We start from the raw sequence: 18,423 nt of genomic DNA, 5'->3' as shown, positions 1-18,423 counted from the left end.
ACAGCTCATGTGGTACACTCAGGTTAAACAACATGTGTGAGCTAGAGAGAAGCCTGGGCCTTAGATCAGTTTGTCATAAGATGTTTTAAACCTTAAGTTGTCCATAGTATCAGTTGAACAAGAACACAGAGTCAGTCTTCAATTTTGCTTGTGTTTTGTAGTGATACAAAAAATAAACAAGGAGTGCCAGGTTCATAGAGTTCTACTCAGTTTACTTAGTTTGAGGAGAATTAAAAAATTAATAATGAAGATTTGCAGAAGAAAAACTTGATGGGGATCTGGTTATGTAAAGCTTGCAGAAATTAATATTTATAGTTTCCATAAAGAGCATTTAAAGTTTGACTAATTCATCTTCATGTAGTAGAGTGATCCTGTCTACTTGTTTTTCACTAAACTGATGTTAAAGAACAGTTTATTAAAACAAGGTTCCAACCAGAAGTCAATATTGGACTGTCACTGGCAAAAACCATTTTACCACAGGCTCACTGCTTCCTATAGATCCAGGAGTGGATGATGACTTAATAATTGGCAGATGGATATGATCATGTCAAGGAAATGAGCACATTTTGATGTCTAATTAGAGTTCAGTGATGGTTTTTTAGAAGTCCTGTGTTTCAACTGTTAAATGTTAACTTCTCTTCAGGGAAATGGATGCTGTTGCTAATTGTTTCTGAAAGTGAAATCAAACACCTCCAAATCAATACATACCAGCTTCTGGAAGAATTGATATCCTGTCAAAATAGTTAAGATTTATATTGACTGTTTGGACTCTCAATTGTTCCTCTTTGCAAGAGTTTATAGATCCTGCCAAGCTAGATGGAACAGTATAGATGCTATCAAGAGCAACCTGCTTTGTCTAATTTTTTAGGATGTGGAGAACAAGGGGATTACCAGTAACCTTGAAGTCAAAGTAGAAACCTAACACAATAATAGTGAATTTCAAATGTTGGAGCAATTTAGCTTGTATCCCTCTAGATCCAAGAAGTATTACAAGGCTTTCTGCTTTTATTTTGCAGTCTTTGTAAGAACTGACTAAAGCCTTCAAATAATTTTGTTCATGAATTTTTTTATGCTTTTTGTTATTTGGTGCTAGTGGCATTGTTTTTTCCAAGCACTTCTGCTACCATCATCTTTCTGCTTTGTTCCCTAATCACATACTTCTCTCTGCTTTCCTGCAGTAAATATCTGCTATTTCAAACCTCACAGCCAGCCACATCCAAATATGCTTAAGTTGATTAGGTTGTTGACCTAGTCTCTGCATTACCACTGATGGCATCAAGTAACTGCTGTTTCATTGAGTAAACTTCCATTTAACATTTCACAGTCTTTCTGCCACCGTATTACTGCCACAGTACTTTAGAGTTCTCAGTCTGCTTTTGTGGCATCCTTGGCCTGATGTTTTGTACAGAAGCAAAACACTAAAACTTTGAGCAGCACTTGTTACCAGTGCCAGGTGAACAAGAAGCCTTGTAAATATGACTTGAGGAAATGAACTCTTAAGTCTTTAAAGCCGGTGATAGAAATGTTAATTCTTCAGAGTAATACAGGAAGCATGAATATTTTTTAAATTTGATAAAACTTCAGAAAACTCTGGGAAAGGTGACCTTTTTTTTTTTTTTCTTTTTCATTAGGATCTCGTAATTATGGGAAGCAGCCTGAATAAGCCTGAATACAGATCTAGAGCCACTAGTTTATTATAGATTAAAGCTAGTCCCAGTTTGATAATTAGGAGTTCCAGAATTAGTAACAGGTTGTTTTTCTTCATTCTGGTTTTTATCTCCTTTAACCATGGTTCCCCTAATGCTAAGTATTTTTTCACTGTTTTCTTCTTATCCACTTCTGGGAATTAGGCTGGAAAACCAGTGCAACTCATGAATGGGTAGAGGTTGAAAAACAAGCTCTGGCTGTATTTGAATTTTTTTTGGGAAAGCTTTCCTCTGACAGAACTAAGGTGTGATAGATAAGTAGCGCTGAACAGTACTGTTCTCTGTTAATTCTCTATTCTTTTATCTGCAGTGAGGACAAACTGTCAAAATAATTCTTCTAGACCAAAAGGACTCCTATGTTTTTCTTAACTCTGTGTTTATCAGTAACTTGGCAAGGAATTGAAAGCAAAGCTCTGTGCCTGTTAAAGACACATAGCTGAAAGCATATAGCTCTAATTCTTTCTGTCTCTTAATTAATTTGTGCCTTGCTGAATGGGTTAGGCAGGAGCAGAAGCAAATGGTGTCTCTTATTTGCTATAGGAAAGATAAGGTGGTACTATAATTGTTCTGGGCACTTCAGCTGTAAACTGTTTTACTTCTTTAGGACACTTTAGAAAGTGTCCAACCCACATTCTCTGTGATACACCTACTAAAACAAGGGACAAAAAACCATGTTTGAGCCTAGGAATCTCTTAAAATACTCTGCTATTTTGCTGCCAGAGCAAAACCGCTATGAATACAGTATTGCCTTAATAAGTCTGATTTTAGAGGGCAGAACATAAGACAATTGCTTGACTTTTCTTAGACAAGAGAACTGAATTAAACTTCTGTTCTTCTGTTCACAGAGATTTGAACCTGTATGTTTTCAGGGCAGGAGAATTTGACATGGGGAAATCTACCATGAGGCTTCTCTGTACTTCACTTTCTCTTACCATGGTTTGCTGGCTAGCTGAAGGTACCTTGTCAAAAACAGATGCAAAGAAAGGTGCTACAAAAAAAATGGAAGAAAAGGTAAGAGAAATAACTGAAATGCTCATCTTATCTAACATGTGCGATGAGCTAATTGAACTTTGGTGAAGTTAAATGTTAAAAGCAACCGTGCATTTCTATTGAAGCTTATGCTCATAAATAAGGCACTTGAAACTGTCCTTTCCTTCAGCTTTTATGAATGTCACAAATGGTTCACTCTGTGACAAATATGATGTAGACTTCTGGAACTTTATCCACTGTGCAGGCCTGCAGAAAGAGGAAGCTTTTTTCTCCTCTCCAATACCTAGAGGAGACATATTTCCATCCCTTTGGAAAGAGGGGGCAAGGAGCAGTAGTTTGGGTCAAGAGTGCTAGATCGTTTCCTGGTGGAAGGGAGGGTGTTCTCAGCCTTGCCAGTGGGAAATCTGTACCCTGATAAGATCTGAAGAGCCTTCTAACCAGCAATTTCTTTTTAGGCAGAAATGGCTCAGAGTCCTGTGCAATCTGAGCAAGCAGAGCCAACATGCTGAATTCTCTGTTAATTTGCTGAGCATGTTCTTGTTTCCTGCCTGTTTTAGTTCAAAACTGCAAGAAGGCACAGCAGTGCAATAGAAAGGGTGTGTATGGAGAGCGAGTATATTTACCAATGCATATACCAAGTATATGTACTTAATGCTGCTAAAGCACATTAAGTAAAAAAGTAGACATGTTCAAAATCCTCCCCTTAAATTTTAAGTATAGTTAATCCTTCCTCATCCAGATACATCTCTCATTGTTCTTATTGCTTGCTTGCTCAATGTCTACAGGAAGAAAATCTACTCTGCAGGTAGTGAGGATAATACAAAGTGTTAAGACAAGGCTTATCCCTGAAGTCCTTACACTGAATCAATAGACGATTTCTGCGTACTCACCATGCATGCTTTATTAGGTCTTCTCACTCTTTTTCTGTCTGCTAAAACTATTTGTGCTGTTTTAGTTGAAGCAGATCCTCCTTAAAGAAAGATGTTCAGAATCTTGGCCTTGAATAACCACAATGCGGCACACTCAGTTAAAAATATATCCAGTTTAAAACTTATCTTCAAATTCTTGGTTAAGAACTCCTGACCCCTTTTTATCATTTTAGGGTTAACATGCCAGAAAGCACTGACTAGAGAGCAGAGCAAAGCACCATCAGCTATGGTGAATGACGTTCTTTAATCTTACTGCTTCTTGATTTTGTTGTTGTTGTTGTTGTTTATATGCTTTTTGTCTTGAAAACAAAGTTTACTGATGATGACAATTTCTGAGCACTTTCCTGTTTCAGTTTTTAATCAAACTGCTCTGCATCCTTTAAAAGGAGTGCTCAGAGTTTAATTATGTGATTTATTTTTTTCCCCCCCTCTCTTTTTGAAGTCTGTTGCTATTGAAAACGGTTACTTCATACAGCTGGTTGTAAAAATTGTTTTCTCCCCCCAGATGCTGCATTCTGATAAAAATGTGCAGGACCGAGGACTGGTAGTTGTGAATCCAAAGGCAAAGGATATTATAGTGGAACACAGAAGTTACTGCTCCAAGAAGATGAAGGAAAGACATTTCTCAGGAGATGTTTTGGGATATGTTACTCCTGTAAGTTAATACAATGAATAAAATTGGTGCTCTGAATAAACATGCAGCAGACTCTGCTAATCTACAATCTTGCATCCTTGCTTTAAAATAATTTTTATAATGATGGACCTCCTGGTCAAATACAGTCAAATAGCCAGAGGATTATTAGAGAGCAGGCTTGGGATTCAGGTGGTCTCAAACCTTTGTTCTCTCATCCATCTCCTCGAGGATGTCTAGGTCATACTGTTTGTGTTCTCACTGCTGAAACAGAGATGGTAGTATTCTCTTGTCCTTGATGAGCCAGGAGAAGTTGCAGTAAAGTCAGAACAGGAGGGCTGCTAAGTGTTCTCATACTATGCAGCTACCAACTTGAACCTTTTAAATAAGCAGTAACATTTTTATGCTGCTGTCAAACTGATCTCTTTTGCTATCCAGTCTTACTATTATTCAGAGCACCCTTTCTTGAATAATAAATGTTTCTTCCTTTTGTTTAGAGAATGCTTTTCACTTCTTTCAGTCTTATACTGGTGAAAAAAAGAGAAACAGGTGCCCAGTAAGTTTTCACCTTTCTCAGGTTCTCTTGAACATAAATCCCAAGTCTATAAATGCAAAACTGTGATGGAATCTGCATGCCAATTCCTGTGGTTTAGGTGAATTTGCACAATTTGAAGACTGCTTTTCATGTAGCTATCAGAGTTTCATGAGCACTTTCTTACTTAAATAAAAGTAATGTCCCAGAAGGTTTCCTCAAACTGATAAATGGGAGTCTAGCAAATGATTACGTTTGTGTAAAAGAATTTGTATGAGTCAAAAGTAAAGTGAATTGTATATCTTGCTTTTGAGGCTCTCACTTTTTGGTTTTTTTTTCTTCTTTGTTTTGCAAGTGGAACAGCCATGGCTATGACATTGCTAAAATATTTGGAAACAAATTTACACTAATCTCACCAGTGTGGTTACAAGTGAAAAGAAGAGGAAAGGAAAGGTTCCAGTTCACTGGGCTCCACGATGCTGATAAAGGTTGTTATTTTAATTTTTTTTGCATATGCATTGCAAGTAGGATTACTGGTCTTGTTGCAGACTGGGTAGCTTTGGCAATAAATGCATATGGGTTTTTCTGGCCCTGCCTCATTGTGAAGTACTTGCTTCTGTTACATTTTTGGGGGAGTTTTCTTCAGAGTGAACTTTTTTCTGTCCCTACCTGCTTCCACATGTGTGCATAGCTTATCTGTTTAAAGAAAGATTGGCTCTTCCACTAGGCTGTCTGTCACGGAGGCACCCCGAAGTTAGCTTAGGTGGACAACAGGGTCCAAAACAAACTTTTATTCGATAAAGAAGATGCAGCAGATTAACTGGTAGAAAATGGGGTTTTAGCTCTCCAATAGTGACATAAATACAGGTTCGAGTATCAGTCGAGGTAATTATTGAGGTGGAACAAATAATAACAATGGGAATCCACAGTGTGCATACACGTGGCTCACCAAAAACAATGCCAGAGCCATCCCTGACTCTAGGAAAAGTATACATTTGGCTGGATCTGGCAAGGAATTATTAAAGAAAATACACGTGCTTGTATTTAAGCATGGAATAAGCAACTGCCCAAGTGGCAAGGAATTATTTCACTCACCTAGACGTGGAGATGAGGCAAACAGCGTCCCTGCCCTGGAAGGGCTCTTGACAGCAGCATTTGACCCGTGCTCTGAGAGGTCCACACAATGGGCGGCAAAACCTTAGTGGGAGAGGTCCTGTTTTTAAAGCCTTGTCAGATCTGACTGTGGGCATTCCAGAAGCTTCTCTGTGCCCTGATGCTCCTTGGCATCAATGGGTTCTGGGGTCAAACAAAAGAAGTTGTTACCCCCATTGTAGGAAAGGGTGGGGATGTGTCTGCACCTTCCATATCGAAGGGAAAATTAGGGGGAGCGGGGGTGGAGAGGGGGCGTGTGCATCTGCCACACAGTCTACAAAACCTCTCTTAAAACAACAACGGGACAAAGAATCTGTGCAGGCAGACATAGCCATTAGTGTTTGTACTGTGTAGTTGTTTACCTGTTATATTTTTTTTCCCCTGTCTGCAAAAACCTTTTTGTAAATTTGTTTTGGGAATGGAAGATACGTTTAATCTGAAGAGAATTTTTTCCTTCACTGCAAAGAAACTGGCAGCAAGTTCATATTTTGCTAGTATGTTTTTAAATAATAACTAAATAATTTATGGTTTTGAACTTGATTGAAAAATTTGTCTGTGGAATCTCATTTGAAACAGCTATAATTCTTACCATGTTGCTGTGTACTAACAAATTCATTCTAGAGCAATGACTGCCAAGAGGAGGGGATGGTACACTTGAAAATACCATCTTAGGAAAAAAAAAAAAAAAGAAAAAGTGACTACAAAAGTGTTGTTCTGAGCAGGCAGTAAGATAGTTTCCATGATGAGACAGAACTGTTACAAGCAGAAAGGCATTGGGTAGGGACTACGGTAAGATTGTAGTAAATGCTAGTTATGCTGTGGTGGAGGTGAATAGCTTCAAATCCTGTGCGTCAAAAGGTGTTCCATCTGTGGTGGTTATGAGCTAGCAGCCTGTGGCAGGAAGACAGGTATGATGGAACTATGCTACATTATTTTGAGGAATGCTTGAAAACATGTTATTGTCAACATCATTTATGTGTTAACAGTTGTTCTCTTACTTGATACTGTTTGACAGACTGGATAAAAGATGTCAGAAAGAACTCCAAAACCATAAGAATAGGTGAGCCTCTGTTTTATGTTTGTTTGCTTTTTTATCATTTTTAACCGGTAGCAGAACAAAAGAAGGCTTTGTTCCTGGTGTATATGGGAGAAAGGGAGGTTACTGTAGCATAGTTGTCTGAAGACAGAAGTCTGAGAAGAAAAATAACAGCAGTTAACTGCAGATAGTTAAGTAACTGAAGTGTTGATCATGTTGGTGCCCTAATGTTTTGTCTTTAGTTCTTATCTCTGGATAAACACTGTGTCAGAGGGCCCTCTCCGAGGAGTACTTTGCATATAGCACTACATGCTTACCTGGGAGAGCAGTCGTCAGACTTGTTGTTCAGGGGTTCTGCTTAGTTAAAAAGAAAAAAAAAAATCCAAATGTGAGTCAGTCAGATTTTCTTGTATGATTGTAAGAAAGGTCCTCCTTGGACTTTTCTCCCCTTGAAGCTGGGAACTCAAGGGGTGTGCTACAGTGTGTCTCCTTAGTGAAAATGGCAAACATTGCTATAGAGGTCATACTGTGCTACACTTCTCACATTTGTCTATAGCAAGAATCACAGAATGTTAGGGATTGGAAGGGACCTTGAAAGATCATCTAGTCCAATCTCCCTGCCAGAGCAGGAACACCTAGATGAGATTACACAGGAAAGTGTCCAGGCAGGTCTTGAATGCCTCCAGAGTAGGAGACTCCACTACCTCCCTGGGCAGCCTGTTCCAGTGTTCTGTCACCTTCACTGAGAAGAAGTTTCCTATGGAACTGTGAAACCTTTTTTTGATTCAGAAGGAAGTATGAAATTTGAAATGCATTTAAAAAGTAGAGTACTCAGATATTTTAAATTACTTCAGCTGCCAGATGATAAAGCCTTTGAAATCTCTCTAGACTCTTCTAAAATACTCTTTTACATCCTTGGTAGTTAGAAATGTCTTAGACATAGCTCTGTATAAGTTGTTGGCTTTTCCAGTGTGCATGGTCATCAACTGTTCCAACAGCAGTTTTGCTGACTAAAAACAATGTTTTTAATGTTTTCAGTGTGTCATTAGAAAAATAAATGATGTGAGCTCGAGTGCCCATGTTTTCCAAAATAAAAATTTGTCATAAGGTCTTGAGATGAGTAGAAGACTGAAGTGATATAAGGCTGTGTACAAACGAGTAAATTACAGTCTGACGTGAACTTTTCTATCTTGTGGTAGAAGAGATGCACAACTTCCAGAAAGATTGCTGTATCATGTTGGTGTCCTTTTAAGACTTTACTTGGGGCCTTAAGTGATAGTTCAATTAAGATAGTTCAATCAAGTGAAGGTGTCTTTTTAAAACTTCCTGATCGTTGATTAAACATAAAATGAAGAATGTTCTACAGTGTCAATTTATCTGTGCTGCTGAAGTTGGACAGAGTGAAAAAGCACTTATCTCAGTCATGGGATATGTTGTTTAGTGGCATTGCTGCTTGTACCTGCTGTATTCTTTTTCTGCAGAAATACTCCAGTGTCAATAATAAATTCTTAGTTTTCACTACTGACTGATGACTTTGATTGATAGTGCCTCGAGTTTTGTTTGATGGATGGACTTACCAGGACTTTGAGAGTTTTTTTGGCAGTGAAGATGAGATAGAAGAGCTTTCCAAGAACATGGTTCTGCTAGCCAAGGTAAAAGTTTTTGCTAATGCTTGTAAAATAGTGTGAGATGATATTTGATTCCTTTTGTAATGCGTATTTTCCCATTTCCAGTAGGTGTATATTCTACAAAATAAAAATCTGCTGAAAACAATAATGAAGTGGGATTCTTAAGAGTGTGTCATAGTATGTGTCCAATTCCTATAAATATGAAGTATAGCAACAGTTAAGTGTAGTTAACTACAAGTCTAAAGTGAAGCTGTGTAAGTCTGATCAACATAACCTTGTGTGCTATAAATTGTGATTGATAAAATCTGTTCCAAATAGCTGACAGGCTGAATGTTACTGAGGCAGTAGTGGATACTTTATAAACTTCTCATAGAGGTTGCCTAGTGAGCAGACTGCTTTCTTTTATATAAATCTATTTTATATAAATCTATTAAGCAAGGGCTAAACTGGTTAGTGGTGTGATTGATAGGCAGAAAAAGGGTCAGGCATGCAAGGAGTGCTGTTTTCTGTGTTACAGGAGTACATTCAGGCTCAGTGTGCTAGTTAGTGAGCCACTTTAAATATCAAGAATAACTCTGGATATCTATTACTGTAGAGTTCTGCTCAGGTCTCATAAACCATTTCTTTTCAAATGTTAAGAGACTGGGGAGAGGATAAGAGGATTTGCTTTTAAGGAATGGTTGCTTTTTGCTAAGGTTTTCTGGGCAGCCTCTTAGCTAGTGGCTTTAGAGCTATGTATGTGTAGGGACAGACAAGTTGCACCCAAAAGACATTGAACTTTAGGGGTTGATTCATGACAGCCAGCTTAAAGACTGTCAGAATAAGTTTTCTCACTTGCTACATGATGTAAAGAAATTTTAGTGTACTCTAGAGGAATATGGATATAAACTGCATAGTTTCTTAAAATTTATAACTAATATAGATCAATTTTAGGCCCTTGGTAACAGTTGACCTGTTAAGGAAACGGTGCTCAAGTGCAACAGTATGCTTCGTGATGCTAAACATAAATTATCACAAGTGAGGTTAATTGTGGAAGATGTTTGGAATCATGCCTATGCCAAGTTAGCATTTACATCTTTAGACATAAGAGCTCATGAGTTTTTTGCCAAGATACCTGTGAATGTGTATCAAATGATTTGTTTAACAACCATCTTTCATTAATGGCTGAATTTTCCCATCCAATATTGGTTTATCCTGTAAGAGTAAAAGTAATGGATAACTAATAGAGATTTTCAGCTTTTGCTTGTTGGTTAATTTGTACTTCTCTTACACTTTTTCATGAAAAGCTGCACTGAAGACAAAGCTGGTAAATGAATACAAAGTATGTTCCATCTGTAATAGTACAAGAAAAACTACAGTGATTGTGTGCTTTGTATCATCTCTGATACAAGCCTAATGAACAAGCATGATGATTAACTGTATATTGTTATTAATTGCCTTTATTTAGAATGAAAATTTTGATGGTTTTGTAGTCGAAGTTTGGAGTCAGATGGGAAATCAGAAGCAAACGTGAGTATAAGTCCTCAGGATGCAAGTCCTAAAAATCAACTCTTTTAAAGCATCTTTTTAATTTGTCCATGTTGATTCAAATTTGTCATTATGAATAAATGCACTTCATTCTGCGACAACTGAAGATTGTTCTGCTTTGAATGAAGTAGGATAATGTACTCCACTCTACATAAACTCAAAGATTACAGAATAATCTTCGTATTAGACCTAGCAGAACACATTAGCCTTTCATACTACCATTCTGCAAGATGTTACCGTTCTACAAGGGTGCGGAGGGCACCGCAATTGTGTTGCTTACTCAGATGTTGACCCTGGCCTTTATTACAACATTGATTGGTTTGGATTACTGGGTGAAGCTTGAAATTGTGGTATGCTTTCAGAACCACCAAATTTGAGTTGATTAGGAAACCTTTCAAACCTCTATTTAGAGATCTTTTAGGCATACTGAAACTAAAACCAAAATCTCCAACCTGAAGCAAATCTAGGGAGAAATTGGCTTCCAGTTCTTGCAAGCACAACTTTGGAATAGTTGATTCCACCTTTTGGTAGCTCTGCTATGAAGTTTCAGCGAGTCTGAATTTATTGTAGCTGCGAAAAGTAAAGGGCTGTTTCCTGTCATATTCTAATCTGTTTTCCTTGAACAAAAGCCCCTTGGATGTCTTAAAACCTTTGACAGAGTCAAGACAAGGCAAACTCAAAACTGCTGCTTTGGGAAGAAACGGTAGAATGTGTGGTGAAATGAATGAGGCACTGCAGCACTCTGAGGATTTTGTCTTAGCTGCCTCAGGAAATTCAGGCATCCATTCCCTAAAGCACAGCATTCCTACCAGCTGTCTATTGCCTAAAATGTCTGGGGGAAAATGTTGATAGCTTGAAAGAAAGCTCCACAGAAGGTAGACTTCATTATGGAAGTCTTTCACCTTTTAGAAGTGGTTACAGATTATTCCGTTTAGGGCAAATGTTATTGACCGGTGGCATATAATAGTTATTTCTGGAACTGAGTGTGCTATTAGTGGAGTTGTACCTTTTCCCTATAAAATCAACACTTGGGAGCAAAGAATCGAAACTGCAGAGCTTTGTCAGCGGCTCCACCATTTGCACTGGAACGAATAATCCTTAAAATAGATGTTCTTGCTCATAATTAAGTAATTTGTGAGGTTGTTCCTAAGAATCCATACTGAGTTCTGAATCTGTTGTAATGTCGTAATAAGACAGCCAACAAGGTGATCTAAGCATTTAGTAACTGCCAGCTGGAAGCTGGATGTAGTGGTCAGTTTATGTACTGTGTTTACTATATTTTAGTAAAATTGATGTTTTTCCTATTAGTTAACTTACATTCATGCAAGACAGACTGTATTACTGTAATTTTAAGACTCACTGAAGACCAGTTTAAGCACACTAGCATCAAAGTGCTGTAGTGCAAATGACACACATGAAAAAACATGGGATTTTTTCATTAGCTCCAGGGTGAGTTTACTTTTGACATGGTAAAAATGTTACGCTTTGCCAGGCATAATGCTGGTTCAGAACAGCATTGCTTGACCCATCTTGTGTAGTTACAAACTTTATACTATAGGAGGTACTGCTGTGTAGTTGTTCTAGCCTTCAGTACAGTGTGTTATTTAGGTGAAGTATAGAAGCACCACTTACATATTCACTGTCTGTTATTGATAGACATGAGTGGGAAGTGTTTTCCATAACTTCAGAGAAGGAAAGTGTTATTCTCATAGAGCAGAATGGTAACTGCCTCCTTTGCTCTGAACCAGTAATATTTGATCATATGTGGCTACCTATGAACAAGATTTAAGGATTATCCTAACCGAAAATGATGTTTGGCAGGAAAACATGAATAGGAAAGAAAAGTTAAGAACTGCAGATTTCCCTCCTCTTCAAGACTAGTTTTAAGTGCTTCATTGTAACTGTTCTGTGGGGTTTTTTCCTCTCTTTATTGCCACTCCCCTAGAAATGGTTAGGGTGTTTTAAGTTGCAAAATACTTTGTGTTGAGCTTACCTCCTTAGAGGTAAGCATTCTGAATAAGGCTAATGTAGGCAGCAAGCTGAAGCTAGACTTGCGTGTGGAGTAACAGTTGGTTTGTGAGAGTAGAAACATATAATTACAGTAAAAATTTCTCTCCTGATGCTTGTAAGTTATGGACCAGTGTCTTCATTTTGAGATTAAGTCAATTTATCTGTCACTTGCTCTAAAACTGGATAGCTTGGGTATCCAGTGCACATGTGGCTTTCCCTATCAATGCTTTTTGCAGTGAACAGTTGCTTTGACACATCATAAGACAGAATTAAGTGAACGTAGCACCTTAGCAAGCCTGTTTTTTTGTTGCACATTGAGTGCTTACTTTGGGATCTGTTACTTTCCTTTTGACTAGCAGATTTGTTCTTGATAAATGGGTAAGCATAGATGGTCTTTTGCTTCATTGTCCCTGCCAGAAAAGAACTGGAGCAGCCCCTGACCTCTTTAGCCCACAGAGTGGCAGCATTGTAACATGATTAATACCTGACCGATCCTGTCAGATTGTGGTTTTTTTGAAAATTACTAACACCAGTAGTAAAGCATGTTCTTAACCTTGAAAGGCTGTGGGTCAGCTGACAGGTGTCAACAGAGATGACCCCTAATACTTCAGAGATGTGAAGTGTTCGTAGAACAGCAATTGTGTATGCTCCATATAAAGCATCTGGATTAACTGTTGGGTACATAGAGTAGGCTTCCTATCTCAGATGCTTCAAGGTCAAACACATGAAAGTAGCTTAACCGGCTTCTAGGTAAAGGAACAAAAGATCATAATGATACTCCTAGGAACAGGTAGTCTGTCTTCAAATTACTTTCAGAGCTGTCTGACAATACAAGGAGACCTGCCTAGCTAATACATTTTATTATTTAGTGTGAACCTGGTTTAGTTTAAAAAGAAAATTAAGTATCACGCTTTTATTTTTCTGAAATAAAAGGAATAGTCTCACAGAAGCAGTTAGCAACAGGTTATTGAGACTCAATATAGGTGCATAAAAATATCTGGGGATATGCTGCAGCTTGACTTTTGAAATGGCAGAGCAGTGGTATGGATCTAAGCAAAAATATTTCACTTAGAAATATTTCTAGTTTTCATTTTTCAAAACCTACATAAGTGGATATCTAGCTATTAAATTAATAAATAATAAAATGGCACTCAGTTATTCTAATGCATCATTTTGTTTATCTGTGTTGAGGGAAAAGCTGTGGAAATGATTCCTGTCATTTTTTAGCAGTGCTTTTGAAAAGAGCCATGATCTTATCCAGTGCACTACCTTAATGGTGCAGGAATACTTAATACAGCACAGGTTTCTCTATCAGACTTAAAATGACCAGGAAGTGGGATTTGCTTATGAAACATTTGTGCTTGATATGGTGTTTTAGCTATGAAATCAACATCCCCTCTTAAAGACAATGTGCAGTGATACTTTTTAGTGAAGTGCAGCAATATTTCTTGAGGCAGGTGGGTTTGCAAAAGAATCTGAAAACCTGCAAATTGGTGTCCTAAACTCACTAATAAATTGGATTATGATTTAAGCACTACTTCATAAATCAGAAATCGGGATTAATTGCAGCTAACGGTCTCTTTTTTAGTGGACCTCAGCTGAGCAAGTGTCCCCATGAGATACCTTTTTTCAATAGCTGAACATGAATTATTGTTGGATTAAAATGGCATGATGACATCTTCATAACATATGCTCTCCCCCTTGGTTTGATGTTGGGGCTTGAAACACTGAGTTGCCTGGAGACCTTGTGGCAATTAAATTTTGTAAATCATCTCCAAATAACTGTGTTATCTCTGTGCAGAGCTTCTGTAACCCATTATTCCTGTGACCAGCCTCCTTAGGAACTTGTGATCACTAAGCATTTTTAAAATGAGGCAAATTTAGACACTTCTCTGTCAATCCTTTGCATGTTTCTAGAAAATCTTGATTTTTTGGGGTACTCACTTCAACATTATAAATGAATGAAAATTATTCCTGCAAGGCCTGTGGAGTTATCTAAAAAGAGTCTTTGGTTTCCTGTTTATCCTGGCTGGCATTACAGATGAGGTGAGATGCTGCTCAGAAGTTATGTTGCTGTCATCCACTAAGATGTGAAATTCTGTGGTTTCAGGCTCACCATTTGTCTTCTATTTTACATCTTCTTAAGCAGAACTAACTTAATCTGGTTTTGTCTGTTTTCAAGAACAAAAAAAATGTTCTGATCTGGTTTGGGGTTAGAATTGCTTTATAATTCTCAACAGACTTTAGTCTTAAATTATATCAATCCTTTGTGCTGTTTTCTTTTGCATATTCATTTAAATGTTGATTTTACCAAGACATCATGTGCCTAAATATAGCTGCCTAGTCTCATATTAGATAGCCTGACTGTTAATGTAGAGTCCTAGATGCCTAAAGTCTTATACAGCAATCCCGTATGCATGCTTTGTATACCTTTGGGTGTATAAAATGACATTAGGTTCCTATATTTAGGTGTCAAAATACTACCTGTTCAATCTGAAGAACCTGAATTGTCTTGATATGTGTGTGTGTGTACCTAAGTTTTAGGGGCTTTATATTGACCAATTCATGCTCTTGTAGACATCTAATGCAGATACTTTGAAGTACCCTCTATAGTACTGATACCTACTTCTTTCCTGTGATTTCTGGGAATAGAATTCTAGATATACAAATCACAGTGAAGTCAAATTTAATGTGAGATGAAAAGCTGCTTATAACTGGTACTGCTTCCTCTCATGCTGACAATCACTGCACAGTGAAAAAGTGTTCAGCTTCCCATCTTTTATTCTAACACATAGGTTTTTGTTAGGAGACTAATTTTCTAAATCAACCAAGGTATCCTATGTGGATGATACCTCAATTGTAATGTTTCGCTGCTTCTTATAGCTTAAACTTGCTTTGTAATTAAATCACCGTCTTTCAGATAAAACTTTCTTGACTGACTTTGCAATAAAATATTCCAAGTTATTAATCCTGTGGCATTTAAGTTTAGCAGTGTACATGGCAGAAATACTGAGATAACTGAGCAAGCAAAATTGTCCTGCTTATTTAGTTAACTGCTAGACAGAATGATGCCTCACTTGCTAATCTCAGTTGTGGGTTTATTGTTGTGGTTTTTTTTCCCCAGGCACTTGGGTAATGATGTGAAAAAGGCATGAGTCTCATAAGAATCTCACAGCATATATAAAAGTGCACACATTATTCTGATTAGTCTAGCATTAGCTGATAGATGGCACTGCCATCACACAGAATCATTCTAAAAAACAAGATTTTTTTCTTTTGGTATCATGCAGAAGATGACCTTCAGACATCTTATTAATGTTGGTAGGAGTATAGGAGCAAAAAGCTCTTCTGGCAGTTCTATCCTTCATGTTAGTCCCTGAAAAATTAATCTATTAATCAAAGATTTGCCGTAATTCACTCCAGTTTCTTAGTATTAACTAGGCAATGAAATGGCACAAAAGGGCAATTTCTTCTTGAAGTAGACAGCTTTATTCTGTCCAATTTTCTTGACAAGGCATAAATTTTAGGGAGTACTGACTACCAACTTGTGCAAAAAAGTAGCTGAAGTTTGAAAGTTGCAGAGTTCTAAAGGATCATGTAACTCAAGGGAGGGATGTAACAGCCTTACGTGTCTTCTGCAAGGCTTTTCAAATATACCTACAGCCCACTCTTGTGCACTGAAGTAAACTGTACTGCAAGGTGTCTCAAACACAGTAGACCAATGCCAGGAAAAGGCAGTTTTCCCTCAAACTTTGGGTGATGAAAACTTGGAGGTCTGCGTACTTTCTAGGGGACAAGATACTTTGAAATCATGAACTCTTGGAAAATTGACCTAACAAATGGTAGTGATAAAAAAAGGCCTGAAATAGTAGGAATGAAGTAGACCTTAATTAGCTCAAGATAAAGTCTTAAAGCTCCCAATGTTTTAGTAACTACTTGGAAGTTAAATTTGACAGTGATGAAGTCTCTGGTAAATATTTAATGAAACCTTTTTAGGAAGACCGATTCTATTCATGTTTTTCTGTACCTCATTAAAATGTTTTAAATGTCAGTAGCTTTTATTTCAAAATTACCTATGGTAGTATGGGAGACTATTGTGCTTAAAACACCAGAAAGCACTGTTGGTACACAGTAGTTTTAATTTATGGCACACAATAAATGAACATTCTGCTATTGCTGTTTGGGGGAGAGGGGAAGAGTACACTTTGATTTACATAATCTGTCTTGGCTGACAAATGGAAGTGAGCCTAAATTAATTATTTAACCATTAGTCCTGTCTGATTTCCTAGAAGGTTTTCAGGGCCCAGAGACCTGGTTTGACCTGTTAGTGAGGAGATGTTTACCTGGGTTCCTTAAGCAAGAATCTGCATTTGTCCAGCTACCTCTTTTCTTCCTGACTTCCTCCAAGTTGAAGTTGATTATTTTTTGGCCAGAGCTATACTGCTTGGATTTGGTGGCAGGAGGAGAGGAAAACGCTGTTTTAATGAGGTCTGGTTTTAGTTAGAGTCAGGTCTACTAGCTACAAAATAAAACTGATAATCTAAACTGCATTCCTGCCCCTGTATCAGGCCACGAATCTGTCCTTCATTTACAGATGCAGATTGTGGTTCTGTGCTGTATGCCCTTCTAGTTTTAAAATATGGCTGCTTTTGTTTTGTCACTGCTTTTGTGGAAACATTTTTACCCATGCTGGCAAACCACAAGTATCTGAGATTGTAAGGAAAGGGGAAACTTTGAATTTAATACTCACTTTATTTTTCTTTTTTTCTCTGCATCTGGTTCAAAATAATCCCAACTGCTTTTCCTCTTATGCTTCAAAGCATTGCTATCTGGATAGCAGCATTTTAGGAACTGGGAAAGGTTTGTGAAGATGCAGAGTGGGAGTGAGGGTGTTAGAGCCTTGCTTCTAAATGAAGATTATATTGTCTAGCTCTGCACCTATAATGGGTTCTTTTGGCCTATTCTGCACCTCTTTCTATCCATTCACCTTATAAATAATTAAATTTAAAAGTCAGCAAATGTTTTGAATGGTGTAGAGGTCTCAAAGTTCCTACAGCTAACCAAGGCAGCCAAGCAGAGAATAGAGATCCCTGCTGATGAACAGTGTAGAATAATCTCAGTGCCAGAGGAATTGATTCTTTGGTCAAATTTTTCTTGTATGTAGCATCTCTGACATCTCATAAAGGGGTGCACTCATACTGAAGTTTGGGCGTAATTAGTCAAAAAGGTCACTTAACTGTGAGACACAAATCAGTGGGAAAGAAGGCTTAGCTAGATTTAATATTGATTATAGTTTCTGATAAGATTATGTCATGTGGGTGCTGTGATGTGTATGGTGGAGTCAATAAATGTCTGTTTAGTTTAATGTTGTAATTTTGAATGAATTCCTATGGAAAAGGATTGTTATTTGCTGTAGTTGATTTGTCTGAATAGTGACGTACTTCATGTGGAGTGCATATTATAAGAAGATGGGAGGGAAAGCTGTTACTTTCCCAGAGCAAGAATGGTAGAAGTACCTGTTGTAAATAGACCAAAAGCTGATTCCTGTAATCTCATGTCTCTCCCTGGAAGAGAAATACGGGTGTCAGTGTGACAGTTCATTGTCAAGAGCTGTTCAGCACAGCCAGCTCTCAAATTGCAAGCACAAAATACTGATGGTATTGGGAAAGTGATAAAACTTGCTCTGTTTGTTTACCAGGATTTTGAGAGTAATGGCTTTTATAGGGTCCTTAAGAAGTTTTCATCAGGCATCAAACCATTTCAGGGAAAATTAAAATACTTTGTTACCTTTGGGTAGTGTCTACATTGTGCAAGTCAAGCACCTTTACTGTGATGGATAATTATTTTGGAAGATCAATGATTTCAGAGGAATATCTCTAGAATGATACTGCCTTGAAAGGCCTGACAGTAGCAGAAGTTGTTTCTGAGACTTCATGTCTAGTCCAGTTTAAGTGGAATAAACAACTTGGGTGTCACTTATGTATGTCCTGCCTTTCCTGCTTTAGCACTCTTAGCCTACTGGAATGGGTCGTGTAGCTGCTTTCTACTCAGCTCAGGTTTAAGCATAGTTCTGCACAGATACAGAAATAATATCATCTGTCTGACTACTTTTGTGGATCTGCCCTACCAGTGGGTAAATACGCAAGTTGGCTTCGTTCTGAAAAATCAAATGACTTAAGGAAGGCACGCAGAAGGGCCATATTTATAGTGCAAATTGAAGGTAATATCAGTCCTCTTAAGATAAAAATAGCCATAAAATATTTCTGCAATCTGCCTCTGAAG

The 18,423-nt window shown here is 37.7% G+C and overlaps 1 protein-coding gene across 1 annotated transcript in view; it reads left to right on the top strand.

Moving 5' to 3' along the window:
* Window positions 1–2,591: 2,591 nt before the first annotated feature.
* The window catches only part of CHID1 (chitinase domain containing 1), a gene marked incomplete at both ends in the record, with an annotated part of 112,775 nt that continues 96,943 nt past the window's right edge, over window positions 2,592–18,423 (top strand). The window contains 6 exons of the mRNA XM_080344541.1: window positions 2,592–2,717; window positions 4,131–4,280; window positions 5,144–5,276; window positions 6,956–7,000; window positions 8,522–8,628; window positions 10,052–10,113. Of these exons, the coding sequence (XP_080200667.1) occupies window positions 2,592–2,717; window positions 4,131–4,280; window positions 5,144–5,276; window positions 6,956–7,000; window positions 8,522–8,628; window positions 10,052–10,113 (623 nt within the window). The remainder of the gene's footprint in view (window positions 2,718–4,130; window positions 4,281–5,143; window positions 5,277–6,955; window positions 7,001–8,521; window positions 8,629–10,051; window positions 10,114–18,423) is intronic.

The sequence above is a fragment of the Nesoenas mayeri genome (genome assembly GCF_963082525.1).
Source record: "Nesoenas mayeri genome assembly, chromosome: 5".
Taxonomy (NCBI): domain Eukaryota; kingdom Metazoa; phylum Chordata; class Aves; order Columbiformes; family Columbidae; genus Nesoenas; species Nesoenas mayeri.
This window is presented reverse-complemented; position numbering and strand designations above follow the sequence as displayed.